We start from the raw sequence: 14,972 nt of genomic DNA, 5'->3' as shown, positions 1-14,972 counted from the left end.
AAGATACAGACATGTATCTGTTCTACATGTCCTTGGAGGATCAGAGGAATAACTGGTTTCAAATTTAGCAAGAAAGAATCAATCTGGTATGAGGAAAAGGCTTTCCACTGAAGAAGGTAACAAAGCACTGAAATAAATCACCTGAAGAGATTGTGGAGCCTCTGTGTTGGAAGAAAAACATTGCCAGAAGCCTATGAGGGACAGATGTATGGCTAACACTGGGTCCAGAGGGGTCTGTGCTATGGCAGTGCCTCTTTACTGTGTGCCCACACTGCAGCCTGCCAGCTCACTGCCATACAAACCCCGGATGAATGATTGAAAGCAAACAGATAGTCTGTATTTGGTATGGAAACTGCCTAAAAACGGTATCTTCCCCTTTCCTACTGAAGGCCTTCCACACCTTAGTACCTTGCATATCTGCAACACCCCAAGCACAAAAGCCCTGTACATACCTGCAGATGTTGAGGAATAGTAGGAAAATTCCCAGTGAGAACACACAAGGTCATGCAGAAAGGCAGTGACAGAGCAAATACCACTGGTTTCCCTGGCTTAGGAACCCTTGCTGTCTCCAGCTGCTCACTCTTCCCTCAACTATTTTAATACGGATATACAACATTCATTAACCTTTCTCACCAGACCAGAAAACTAAAATCCTACTCCACTTTCCTAAGCTGCTCAGGAAGTTATTCCCATCTTGTGCTCATGCACAAATTTAGAAGCAATTTAATTTTCTGGACAGTAAAAATTCTTAATTATCAGAGTTCAGGCACTAGAGGTAGGTGTTCCAGAATTACACACTCTGTATCTGTCAGTTGCCATGGTCTGGGATATGGCCATCCTGACTACACTGCCAGAATTAGCATTCATTTTTACACCGCATGAAATAATAATTAAAAAAAGGTACCCGTTTCCACCTGTCTGGGTCTAGTTCTACACACAATATCTTAACACAAAACCATGCTCATCAATGAAGTGAATTATCTCTGTGTTCCTCCTGGTGCATCCTGGGACACTCCTGGGGCACATCTGGAGGTAACTTACTCCTCCTGCAGCATGCGTGCTTCTGGAGAGCATGATTTATGAACAACCATCCTGCTACTGCACAGGCCTAGAACTCTATGCAGGTGTAGATTTTTTCTACTTTCCTGGCTTTTGGTACTTTACTGAGTTTGCTACAGTGAGTCTTTTACATATTCTGGATAATAAATGCTTTATGGGGTACCTGATGGCTTGTGACTAGAAAGGGCTGGACTTGACATCAGCATCGTCCTTTAGCTGGGCTCCACCTGCATCTGGAGTTGGCCAGCAGAGCCCCTGGATGCTGGCCCTGCCTGTGCTCGTCTGTTCCTCCCACCTCCCTTTTCTCCTTCCATCGCCTCTGTCCTGGTTTACAGTGGAGGGTGCTGTCATATTGCTTCACTTCTACTGAGCAACTGCTTTATGATTTGCATGCGCGTGTATTTGCGTAATGCCACACCGTCGAGTTCAAAGCGGTTTTCTCACTTTCAAAGTAGTCCTTGTGAGTAAGTTGTCCCAAGTCTGATGTGCACCAGGCTTGTAGTTTTGTTTTTGATTGAGTACTGCTGTGCTATATTCTTCTTAAAAGTCTAACTATTCTGGGAGAGGTGTATAATTTAACATGTTCAATAGTTTTCTTGTCAGGTATTCATGTACAACTTTCTTCATCTTGCACTCAGACCTTTGATATTCTGCAGTAATTGGACTTATTTCATTTGTGTTTACTTTTATGACCTACAATAAATGTTCCTTTTATAGCCAAGGACTGTTAAAGATTTTGCCAAAGCCTACAGGAGCCTACCAAGCTTTCTGAAGCTTGTCATGGCAGTTTTCAGGCAATTCAGAACACTTTTTGTAAGGATGCTAATGTACAAATTAATATAGCCTGAACACTGCATTAAGAAAAAGCTCTTCCTTACAACAGCAGCTGTGAGCAGGCAGTGTGACTCTCTCAACCTGCTCTATGGCCAGATGCGCAGCATTCCAGATTATTTGCAGTGGGCCAAATATCCAAGCAGAGACCAGGAAGAAAAGCTTTTCTCACAGGTATTGCTCTGAAGCCCATTGATAGGCAGAACTGGCCTCCCCATAGAAAACAAAATGAGAAACCTGAAGATACAGTGCAAGGGAGATCTTCAAAACCTTCTGCAGGGGCAGAGTCAAAGTCCCACGGAACTTGGAGCCATGAAGCTGATCTAGGGCTGCAGAAAACAATGGTGTGAAAGAGTAGAGCTGTAGAACATCTCAAGACTAGTCATGCCATCTCTGCCTGTAAAACCAAAATCAAGGCAAACAATTTCCTTTGCAAGCACAATTACACATCCAAGGACAAGTGGAAAGCTATTACTATAGGGATGGGGGGATGCATTCCATGACTAAGCAAGCAGGCTCTTGCTTCTTCCAGCTCTGTTCATTACCTAGGTCTTTATTTTGGAATCAGTTTCCTTTCCCACTGAATAGATGTGGGAGAGTTGAGCTGCAGGAATGAAGGCAGGTGAGGAAATAGGCCTGGAGTAATCACGACTTAAAAGACAGGAAATCTTTCATAGGTCACACTTTTTAATTTGTCTCTGATGCTTGCCCTGGTGGTATTCAAGTGTTTCCTACAAGTCCCATCATATTTGTCTGCTTTCTTCTCAACAATACATGCTTGTTGTATGAGGGGCTGTCATTTCTCCTCAGTCTCAATGGTAGCTCCTTTCAACCTTTTCCTTTTGTATTTAAAAAGACCAGCTGGGATTTCTAAGCATCTGAGCTCAAAACATTGCTTTTAAAATCAAGAAGCAAAAGTGCAAACAGCTGAAGGGAGTACTACTGAAACCTTCAAAAGACAGAAAGGAGCATAGGAGCATAAATGCTCCAGTACAGCCTGCTGATTCCCAGTGTGTTCACGCAGAATGCAAGCCTCTGTGTGGCGCCTGGTCGGCTTGTTCTGAGCAGGACTGACCACGGGATTTTCCTGAATGCCTTTGCAGGTACAAGCAGGTGGTAGAAACTTGAAGAACCTCAACCATTCTTCAAACCCCCTGGTCTTCAGGGAGTCTCAGCATAGGCTCCTCCAGTTTTAAAAACAAGAAGAGAAAAATCAAGGGATGCAAGTGTTGGACAGTGGGTTAGGGGCAGCTGAGGGTGAGCAGATGGCCAGCAGCAGCCAATGCTCCTCCTGACAAGGAGAAACAAGCTAGCATGCAATCTTGCTAAAAATAAATTAGGCCAACAGGAAGCATGTTCATATTCTTGGGAAAGAAAGCCAGAGGAAGCAACTATTGGAGCTATTTTTACTTACAAAAGGGAAAACCATCATGGGTTACAGTAAAGGAAGTAGCTAAGTTAGCATGGGCAACAGATTCAGATCTCCCCTGTTCCAGTACTGTATGATGATTTGCTTTTATCATCCTATTAAGTTTTCAAGTAACATTAGACTGGTAGAGCAGCTCGCTTGCTGTCCTAGGCCTAATGCCCCTTGAGTTGCAATTACCCCCCGCTGTCAAAAGAAAGCCCCAAAATGTGTCCACCAGCTGCTGCTCATGCAGATATCAGCCTGCCTTGTGCATGAGCATTGCTGCCACACAGGGAGACTCTTGAGGACTGGCCGTGGACAAAATGGAAATGGAAAAGGAGCCCTCTGATCCATAACTTCTCTTTGGTCCACTGAACCCTGACCTGTCCATCCCCAAGTCTTTATTTAACCTCCTGAGATAGCCTTCTTCAGGCTCTTTCACTCCTGTGGGTTCCTTTACTGCTTTTTTCTGGTGTGGGAAGATACCTCCTGAAGTAGGATCCTTGACACCCTCCTTTTGTGTTCTTTTTCTGGGTTACCCCTTCATCCTGTACTTTTTAGTTCATACAAGGCAACAATCCTCCACCCTCAAAAGACAATTCAGATTCTCCTCTGGTGTGTAACACTGTAACCTCTAACAGAACAACAGTATATCACCGCCGAGGCACAAAAAAATTATTTCCCTACATTTTCAATGAAATACATTAATTCAGTGTATATTAACCAAGGCATTACAAATTAGTCACTGTATGTGAGACAATGTGAGCTCAAAGCATTGAAAAATGTGCTATAGAAAGCACAAAATTTTGAATTATACCATAAATGAAAACCAAGATGCATCACATTTTTATGGAGTACCTCTTCTTTTTCCCCTCCTAAAATATGCATATTGTACAGTAAAATTTTGACAAAAATGAACTAGGGAAAAAAACCACCTTTATGAGAATGTCAGAATTAGGTCACCTTAACATTGTTGGGATGTTTATTGAATTCATATTTTTCTACCTCATCAAATGACACAACAGAAGTTCTTTAAGAATAGTAACAATTCAGAGGTCAGGACAAAAGGCAAAAAAAGGGGACAGTTTCAACAACTGTAAAATCCTTTAAATCCAAGAGAACTGAACTAGGAAGCAACTTTAAGCACAGAAGCATCCAGTTAGGACAAAACTGGGTCAGGTGTTTAATGGAAAAGTACTGACTAAAGCAAGAAGTTTTTTTCCACTTCACATTAAAGCAAACTTAGATTAAATAACAAGCCCAAAGCTAGAGGGTTTTGAGATACAAAAATAAAATTGACATTCTGTCAATATGACTTAGGATTAGTTAGTAAGTAGAATCCTGTGTGTGCCCCAGAGAGGTGATGTCCACTACAGTGGGCTCTGTGGGAATCACGGGGCCACAGAAGCTTCCCTAAACTTCCAGAATGATCCCAGATGATGAAGCTGTAAATAGAGACAGACTTTCATATCAGCTCACTGTGTCTTGCATCCAATTCCCACCTGTCTTGTCCCCCAGTAGGAATTTTCAGTGATACACGTGTTCCCTTTTGAATGGCAGAACAATGCTGCCATGGAGCCGTGCACCAGTACTGACACGTTAACACCAACACAGCAGCTCACAGTGGCACTCAGTGGCACTCGGTGCTCACCCTTTTTTGTGCTCATACAAGTTCCCTCTGGACACATATGTACTACCAGTTGCTGACTGAGAGAAGAAGTCTCATAATTTTGTGGAGACCACTTTGAGCAACCTGGTCTAGTGGATGGGCAAGGGGGTTGGAAATAAAGGATCTTCAAGGTCCCTTTCAGTCCAAACCATTCTGTGATTCTATGAAACTACAATAAAACCTATCCTAGTGCAGTTGTGAGCTTCTCTAATTTTTCCCAGCTGCTTTGGAACTTTAAAATGTCCCTGTAGAGCCTCTAGGGAGACTCTCTCCAAGCATGCCTGTTCTTACACTTGGTAGCATCATGGATCACCATGTATTTGTAAACACAAATATATTTATCTAATTAGGATATGAGTATGGGTCCCTGGTGAGCCTCAGTGTCCATGCCTCGAGCCTACCTGTGCTCATTATGGATTAGCTGTTTCTCAACATCAAAATCTACTCTTTACCCTCTAGGTCACAGACCTTCTTGGCTTCTGGGGCAGAAGTAGTTTATACAACTGGAACATGAAGTGTTGTGTTATTTGTGAGGCTTTTTTATTATTACTATTGTTTTTAATTCCTTTCTTGCTTGTTTAGGCAAAGAAGATGACTGGTCTGCACAACTGGACAGTATTGTTTCTAATCACAAGATATTAGTGTACCAAAGAGGTTGTACCTGTTTCTGACTGCTCAGACAGCATGAAACAGTGCTTCAGCATGGCTGAGGGAATCTTTGACGGTTTTTGTCATTTTGAAACTCATATAAATATTTTCGTAGTCTGAATTTTAGTGAATATAGGAATTTGTGTAATTACTATTGCGAATATATCAACATCTCAGAATTCTTTTCTCAATGAAAACACCAAAGAAATCAAGTGAAAAAGATTAATTAAATTCTTCTTTTCTTTACAAGATTTCCAATCCAAATAATGATAAAAGTGAATTTGTGGTTGCACAAGCAACCACAAAACAAGGTATTTCTCTAGCTCGCACCAAAGCGACTTCTCATTCCCACCTAGTGACAAAGGGGAATAAATTGTTCAGCTTTCATCAAAAATCAACCAAAGGCCCCTCTGGGTATTCTCTGGGTACAGCTGCTCACACATAACAGCCTCTGCAGTCCACCTGTGACTAAACCTATTAAAAGCTAAGCTGAAATAAATTATTCACACTGTTTAATTATGTCATGAGATAATAATATAGACTGTATTAAGTGGGATTTCAAAGGCTAGATGAGATATATATATATATATATATATAAAATTTATATATATTTTAAGGGCAAGTAAGTTGATATATGTTATATTTTACATACATACATACATATGTGTGTGTATTTTATGGGCATATAAGTTAATCTTATATTGTACAAGAGCTGTGTCTGCCTTTGAAAAAATAGCTATGCTTATAAATCCCAACTGAACAACTGGACCTTATAAGCAGTCTCCTTCCATACATAAACAGATCATTTTCCTGACAAAAATACTGATCAAACAACCCTTGAAAGGAGGGCATCCTTAAATCAAAGAGAAGGAAAAGCTCTGTGCACACTGTGTTTGGAAACTGTGCAAATATGCTTACAAATATCAGGGTCATAATATAGCAATTTCCTGTTTGAGGAGAAAACCCACGTGAAGAACAACGTGAGAATTCTGTGTTATTCTTACACCAGTTTTGAGTGGCTGTTGATTCCCCTGGTTTTTCACAGTATGCTGGATGGACTAACATCTGCCCTGATTGCTCTAGCTAAAAACAAGGGGAAACAGGATTGCCCACGGCACTGCCGTCATATGGGCTGTACTGTACCTCCCCTCTGACTGAGATCCTGAGCATGGATTAAGGAGGTGTGAAAAATTAAGGCCTTGGAATTCTGTTTAAAAAGAAGCCTGGGTGAATGGGACAAAAAGGACCCCGTGCCGGAGAGCCTTCGGGCTCCATCTTGCAGCCTGATGCTGACAAGTGCTCAGGTCACAGGAGCTCAATATCAGGGAATCACACCGGCCCACGCTTGTTAACCTCGGCCTTTAATTGCCATGCTCTGCAGGTACTGCACTTCTGAGAGACTCAGTTACTTACAAACTTCCTCAGTAGAGGTGAATCATCAGGAACTACATAACACCCTTCCAACCAAAGGACCCAATGGAGGAAACCGGTGCTGGTGGCTGGTGCTCTTGGACCTTCCCCAGAACGTGCAATGCAGCTGCACTCTGTGCCTGCCGGGGGTCTCAGCCTCACACTGCCATTTATGATAGTACAAGTAAGGAGCATGATACAGTATGGGACTCACCATGCAAACAGATCTCCAAGATAAAGTACAGTATTTTGGCTTTGTCTTTTGGGAGGAAAGAAGGAAAGAACACTGAGTATTGGTTAAAATGCCTGCTTGGCATCTGTGCTGCCAAGGTCCATTTGGGTTTGTCTTGTTACAACCTTCAGCCTTCAGCTACAACTTTCCCTTTGGTCTTCTTAGACAGGTGAAGCAGGTTAACTCTACTTAGATGTCTTCTCCCTCCATACTCTGAGATGCCTGATGGGTTCTAGATGATGTGTAAGAAACAGACCTTATCTCTCCCAAAAATTCAATCCCACTCCTATCAAACTTATCAGATCCTCTCACCCTCCTTGCTGTTGTCCTCTGTCTAGGATGTTTAATAAACTGAAACAGCAGCTGATAAAAACTGTGACTTGCCTGCAAGAATAAAAATAACACTTTTGCTTGATGTAGAGGAAGACCAGGAATGTCAGCAGTGTGCCAATGAGATAAATCAATTCTACTCAGCCACTGTGATACCAGACAACGTTAAAAAAATTCTATCTTCTAAATGCATTTTTCAGTGTTCTTAGAAGTTCTCTTATACAGTAGTAGGAATCAAAGACATAATTCTTGCCCATCCTGCTCTGTCTGCAGTGCATGCTCTTCCCCACAGAGAACAGGTATATTCTTCTACCTTAACCTGCTTTTCTGCTTTTTTTCATCTTGACAGCCTATTAGGAATTATACACTAAGACAGAATCTTACTTTATCACTTTCCACATCTGAAGGAAGTGTGTGCCTGAGTAGTGCACTGAATACAAGAAAGGTGCAGTGGTATATGTACCTGGAAAGCATCAAGTACTTTTAGTGGAAAGATTTTTCAAGTGTAGGTGATAAGCAGAGATGTAAAATATCCAGCTGATATTACAAACTAAGAGTAATGTAAGATTAGTGTAAAAAAGTTAAGATCCGGATTCTGCATCACGCCCACCAAGTCTCCTGTGACAATCTCTCATCCAACTTCTAAAGCATGAATTAGATCATCACTATGATGAGTCTGTCAGTGGTGGCAGAATGAAGAGAGAAGTTTATTACGTGCACAGCAGTACATAATAACACACACTGTTAGCAGATTCTTAGGGTGTACAGCCTGCTGATTTAGTACTTGTCCATTTAAATGTTCCAAATATTTTATGGTCAAGGTTAAGCTTGGAGGAAAATGTATCTGGTCATTACTTTTAAGTCCATTTTACTTGAGAATAAATTGAGTATTTAGAGAAAAAGACATTCCATCTGCTTGAGCATCATCTTGAAAAAATGAGAAAAAAACCTCTGGCACACTGCTGTCACAGTCAGAATGTAGAAAACCATGGCAGATGCTAGCAAACAAGTTTATTTCTGTTCAGGAGGTCCCTCTCTTTTGGTTGTTCTGTGTTCACAAACAGTGGACAGTCTTGTTGGCTCATGTGAGTGTGCACAAGTGATTTGCAGGCCAGAGCTCCTCTGTAGGTATAAATGCTTTCTACTGAGTCCATCAGTGACTCAAAAAGCCAAGAAAGTGCAACAGGTAGAAAGCCCAAAGCTGGTACTAAAAAACCGAGTACTCATTTCTCCTGAGTCCACAGCTGAAGCATACACCCCAAAATGCATTCATTAGTGACAGGAAATAACACCTCTGAAACTGCCCTGTTTTAGATTAATTGTGCTAACTTGGTACACGCCAAAGCAGAGGCGTTGACCAAGAGCTGGAGGCTCTCTTGAAGGCACATTGTGTCATGTTGTGGGCACATGTGTCAGTGTGCACCAAGTATTGATATGTATGAGCAGAGAGACAGCAAACAACCATGCTGTAACTACTGTGGGAACACAGAGAAAACGTTACAGTTCTGATAATGATTTCCTTTCAGCCAGCAAGGATGTGAGAGCCAGCCAGTCAGCTATGTCACCTTCTCAAGTATAGCAGGTATCTCTCAGTTCACAAAGCTAAATGCATACACATAGTCTGGAAGCTGCTGTTTTGGCTCAGTCTACCCACAACCAGTCCTTTATACTCAAGGACATCTTCATTCTGGGGTATTGGCATGATAATTCTTTTAAAGACAAAGAGCAGTCACAAATGGGCCAGAAAGAGGATTAGCAATGGGAGAAACCTGAGTGTGGGTACCAGAAAATACAAAATCAGGCCTTTCAATCTACTCTGTGACCCTATATTTCTGGAAGCGCTATTGCCTTCTGTTGTGTAGAAGTGTCACTGCAGTCTAAGTCCCTGCTCATGTTGCCACATTCTGTCCAGTTGGCCACATGCAGAGCCACTAGAGCAGTGCCATCCATAGCCCTGCCTCAGGAACACTGCCACTGGCTCTAGTGAAGGACCCTTGTTTGACACCCAAACACTGCCAAATAGCCAAGCCAGAGCAAAGCAATGTATGGGAAGTGAGCTAGGGCCTAGACTTAAAAAGGCACTTACTTCAAGAACATAAAGGAAGAAAATGAAAAGGAGGCAAGAGGTTTGAGGAACAGAGAGTTAAATTTCAAGATTATATGCTACTGGCTCTCAAAAAGATGGGAATTAATATACAGGTGTTCAAACCAAACTAAGGCTACAAAGTTCATATGGAGATTTGAATTGTAGTTGTCAAGAGCATCATCTCATTCTTCTGCTTTTCTCCAGTGAGAAACTTCACTGTTTCCCTTTACACCATAACAGATTCTAGGACCTTGTAAACCACAGGCTGAAGCTGAAAGACAGAAGATTTCTCTAGGAACATCTAGTGTTGAGCACACTGTTCTCCACTATATTTTAATAGAAATGGAGCAGATGGAAAATGGTATGGGAGTGCTTGTTTTTTGTGAAATTCCGTATGTTGTTTCAATACCAGTTTTGGATAGAAACAAAAGCTCAGTTAGGATAACTCTGAAGTCCTTCCCTTTGCTCAGTTACTGACAGGTGCTTTGGGTTAATGCTTTTGCAAAGCAGTTTATAAGTTTGCGTGCTCTATGTGATGTTCAGACAGAGGCCCTTTCTCAGTAGCACAAAGCCTGAGCTGGCTCACCTGTCCAGATGCCCACAAATCTTACAATAACAGCAAGAGGGCAGCCAGAGCCAAGGACTCAAATTCAGCACCAGCATCTTCTTTTAGTGACAGTGCCCTTCAGTAGAGCACATTCATTACTGACTGGCTGGAAGGGTGACAAATTTCACCAAGTTTTACTTTTTTATGTCCGTAGCAATTTGGGTCCTCTTCCTCCACTTAAGAACATACAGATTTTAGATTTTACACTTGTAAGTTATTTTGAAAGTCTCTATATAGAAAGTACTGATGATTTTAAATGATAACTACATTGGTTTCAACACACAGTTTGTTAGCAGTGTACTTTTGTTTATACTATTTGGTATAAACAAGGTCCACAACAGTCTGGGGAAGCTGAAACCTCAGCTGTGAGTTATGCAGGCCAAAGGCACCTTCCAGCTATTTCAGCTGTTTGCTAGCACTCCATATGCTGTGCTTGAGATTCAGCATTCACCTTCCTACAGCTGAATGTATCCGATACCTGTTTTCTCTTTGCTTAATGAAGTCTGGCCACAGAAATTTGCTTCTTCCTAGGGTATCACACACTTGTGGAACATACACTAAGAGTGTAGATTTCTAAGGAGCATCATAGTCTGTGATTTCCACAGCATCAAGCAGTGCTATTAAAAATAATGGAAGTTAAAAGTAGTTAAAAATTTTTCTCACTAGAATATTAAATGTAATTTCTTTGTATAACAACTAGCACGTAAGTGTGAAGAACTAACCTATTGTAACAGTCAATGGTTTCTGCTAGAAAACAATGTGAGACCACCTCACTCAAGTCATCTTACCATTACAGCAAAGCAAGCAGCAGATTTTGCAAGGATAAGAGCTTCATTAAGTATATGTATGCTCTATGTTCTTATACAAGGGTGGACAAGGCAGAAGCAACTGCAATGAAGCCATAATTCTGTGCATGTTCAAATGTCTGAATGCTAGCTTCACTTGAAGTTCTAACATCTTAATGTGAAGTTTACCTCATCACTTTTTCAGTAAAAGTCACAGTATTTTCATGTAAATTTAATCAGAAAAAGAACTACACATCATTGTGATTTGCTCTGAATTATTCAAATATTCCCAAACCTTCCCTCTCCTTAGCAGTCAGCAGTACCAAGCCATTCCCCCCTCATGATACAAGTACAGCTCACAAGTACACTGGAGACTGGGCACCAGGAAAATGCAGCTACCCAAACCCAAGAACTCTCACCCAAAACTTCCTTCTTCAGTGCTCTTTTTTTTTTTTTTTAATCAAGTTGTTAAATAGCATCTGCCCTTCAAATGCATTCAGGCAGACAACAAAATGATTCCAAAAATCCAGATGTCGAGAGGGACCTATTCATAATGGACTTTGCTAGAGCTGGAGACAGGAAATTAACTGTACATCTGGTACCATCTAAAACCTCTCTGTGGTAGGAACACACAGACTTCTGAAGACTCACAAAGCCCAGAATAAATGTATTTTCTGTTCTCTGCAAACTTGCACAGTTTGATTATTTCAATAGCCCTGGAAAAGCTAGAGCTGGTATGTAAAGTACCTGCTAAGCAATCTGCTTTGCTGTCCTAGCTTCAAAATGCTTTGTGCCAATCATCACCAGGTACCTCTTAATTCTTCCAAACTTATAAGAAGTCAGAAAAAATGCTCAAAGCAGCAGGAAGTAGGAGATACATGCATGACAACTAAAATAAAGCAAACAGTCAATGAACTAAAAGTTTTATAACTTTCCCCCTCTACTTCTAGTACTTGCTGCTAGTCCCCAAGGTTCTTCAAATCTAGTACCAAATGTTGTCATGTAATAAATGAGGCCAGCAAACTTGCCTTTTCCAGGTTGTCATGAGCTCTGAAGAAAAAGGAGTAATTGTTCTGTAACTGTGGGTAGCTGAAAGTTATTCTTAAAACCTGTGTACTTCTATCTTACCATGAAAAGTGACCCTCAAGTTTCTATAAAAAGCAGCTGTTCAATGTATATCATATTCAGGAGCATTTAGGAACACTGTAAATCTCCTCTGCCTATTAAACAATGAGGCTATCTGCATAGACACATTTTGATTTATAGAGCTCACAGTCTAAAATTCATCCCTTTTGTTTCTATTTAATATAGAAATTTCTGTAGTATTAGTGTTTCTACATGAATTACATTGTTAATAAAAACAGACAGGTAACAAGAATTAAAATATCTTCCACAGTCAGCTCTCTCAAACTATTTTCTACAAAGCATATTTACATTTCAATCAGCAATGTTTTCCTAAAATGTACATGAGACTAGAGAGCAAGACCAGGCAGATTTGCTAAAGATAAATATTCTGAAAGAGGGTTAAACTGATTATGACAGAAATATTCATCCAAATAAGCTTAGTAAGGTTTTTGGATTTTCTGTTAACAATAACCAAGAGCTAAAAATAAGCCATGATATTTCTAGAAATTAGAAAAAATTGAGAAGATATAATTATAAACTTACTAAAATGTAAACCTTTCTTTCATTCAGAGCTTCAGGATGAAAGCTGCAGTTTACTAAAGCACACAAATCTGTACTGAAGTTCTTGAAACAATCTTAAACATAAACAAAGAATGGTTTAAGATTATGTCACATTTATTTTCAGAGTTGCAATGAAAGCTATAATACTATACAGACATTTAAATATATTTCATTTGTCTAAAGAAAGCATTTAAAATTATTTAAGCTACCTTTCAGCTCCCCCAATACTCAAACACTGCACATGCATGTACAGATTAAAGTATAAGCCTCTGCAGCAAATGGTTTTCATAATAAAATATTTTCTATTTCTTAACATCCTACCTTCATAGTTGCCTTCTAGGAGACCTAGATGTTCAAGTGCCTTCACAAATCCAACAATTATCACCAGTACAAAAAGCATTTCAAGTCCCTCCAAGTTCATCTTGAAAAATTATTTATGTAAAAGCATCGTTTCTTAAGGAGCGTCCTGATTTCAGTTAGATTTGAATTAAAAAGCCTTCCTAGTCCAAGACATGCCACACAACCAGATAAATACAAATGCTAAAGAAGCCTGGAATATTCGCACCATAAAACATTTCCATTGACAGCCAGATGAACAGAGGAATGTAAGGAAGTCAAATCTTACCATGTCTGCATCACTTGCCTGCATGGATACAGATGTTTCAGTCTCTAAGGGAACAGAATATACAGTAACCACTTTGTTTAGCATTTCCTGCTTGATAGCTAGTAGAATTGTATGCTTCTTTTTCACACTGAATTATAGCTTTAGAGAGATCTTTAACAACACAGAGGAAAAAGTCTAAACACATTCTTTGCTTGATAGTGAAGTTCAGAAAACTCAAAGCAAAATCATTTCATTTAGAAGATGACCTATTGCTGTATTTCCCTAGAGACTGGAATACACCTACACGAGGTTAGCCATCTGTTTGAACAGCTTGTTTTCCCACACTGCAAACACATTTTACATCAGATACAGGAATCTAGGAACATCTGAAATACGGCAAAAAGAGGCTTTTTAGGGGGAAATCAGTTTAAGTTTGAGGGATCTGTGGGAAATAAAAGCCTTTCCTTCCTGCTGCCCAGCCCCAGGGACTTCTGCATATGGTGAACAACTGCCCCTGGTGCAGGTCAGCTGCTGCTCCCATGGTTGTTCCAGGTGAGGAAAGGCAACAAATGGCATCAAGGATACAGTATGCCCATGACCAGGACTGTGTGCAGCTGACTGCTCTGCCTCAGGAAGCACTGTCCGGAGCACTCAGACACACTGAAATTACATCCAAGTCCTTAGGCATGACAGTTGGGAACAGATTCTCTGAAGGATCTTATTCTGAGGCCCCTAATAGCAGTCATTAGCAAGCACTTGTCCGTCCTTCCTACTTACCTTCCCTTACCTGTCCAGATTTGCAGCCAAACATGCACAGAATTACAAAAAAGACCCTTGCATCCTTTTGTTCTGGTAAATTTTGGTTATTTTGTCTGCCATGGCTGTGACTTCCGTGTACATCACTTTACATGCTCATTATTCTTCTAATTCATTTCGGGACAATCTAGCCCTGAATCTAGCTCTATGTAAAAGTTTAAACTTACATTGTAATTGTAATTATTAAGCTATTGCATTAATAATACTCATCTGAAAGCCTGAAATCCAGCTCAGTGTTTCAGTTACTATTTTTTTAACCATTTGTGTACTTCTATCTTTAGTTGATGCTTTATGTTAATGTCTCCCAGGGCATTCTTGTAAAGTTTCGTTAAGCACTGAGATTATGTTGTGAAGACTTAAGCCAAGGCTCTCTGTATGATGGCAGTGGACCCCCCTGAGCTGCACAGTGGACCCTGTGTTGCTGTTCAGAGCAGAATCAATCCCACAAACTCTTTTGAAAGGTGTAAATTGTTTTCTTATTGGCTTTAACAAAGCTTTGCTGTGTAGCAGGGTATCACTAAAGGCCCGAGTGAAGCTCTTTTCTTTACAAGCATTCTGATGTATTACTATTTTATAAGTATCAGTTCCCTATAATTGACATCATTGGCCTCTACAGCTTCTCTCAGGTACCCCCATTCAATAATAAATCTTATTCTTTTCTCTTCATTATTGAACTTCATTTGAGGAACTCACAACCCTTACCAAAATTCTCATTGAACCTCCTGAGAGCAGGTTAAGAATTTACTGAAGTATCAAATCCAATTATCATGGAAATGAAACACCACCTTTGGTGGCTTGTAC

At 40.4% G+C, this 14,972-nt stretch overlaps 1 protein-coding gene across 9 annotated transcripts in view; it reads right to left on the bottom strand.

Moving 5' to 3' along the window:
• Nucleotides 1-14,972, bottom strand: part of KCNIP1 (potassium voltage-gated channel interacting protein 1) — a 469,203-nt gene that overhangs the window by 122,927 nt on the left and 331,304 nt on the right. Inside the window, exon 1 of one of the 9 annotated variants that reach the window (XM_027665219.1) lies at nucleotides 13,073-13,283. The exons of 6 other annotated variants lie outside the window; for them this stretch is intronic. In XM_027665219.1, coding sequence (XP_027521020.1) covers nucleotides 13,073-13,172 — 100 coding nt within the window. In that variant the 5' untranslated portion in view covers nucleotides 13,173-13,283. Of the gene's footprint in view, nucleotides 1-452; nucleotides 556-12,733; nucleotides 12,758-13,072; nucleotides 13,284-14,972 lie in introns of those variants that run through there. 2 more of the 9 variants (XM_027665230.1, XM_027665226.1) reach the window with 2 other exon arrangements.

The sequence above is a fragment of the Corapipo altera genome, unplaced genomic scaffold (assembly GCF_003945725.1).
Source record: "Corapipo altera isolate COAL_440 unplaced genomic scaffold, ASM394572v1 111, whole genome shotgun sequence".
NCBI classification, from domain to species: Eukaryota; Metazoa; Chordata; class Aves; order Passeriformes; family Pipridae; genus Corapipo; species Corapipo altera.
Note: the sequence above shows the minus strand (reverse complement) of the source record. Positions and strands in the feature narration are given on the sequence as shown.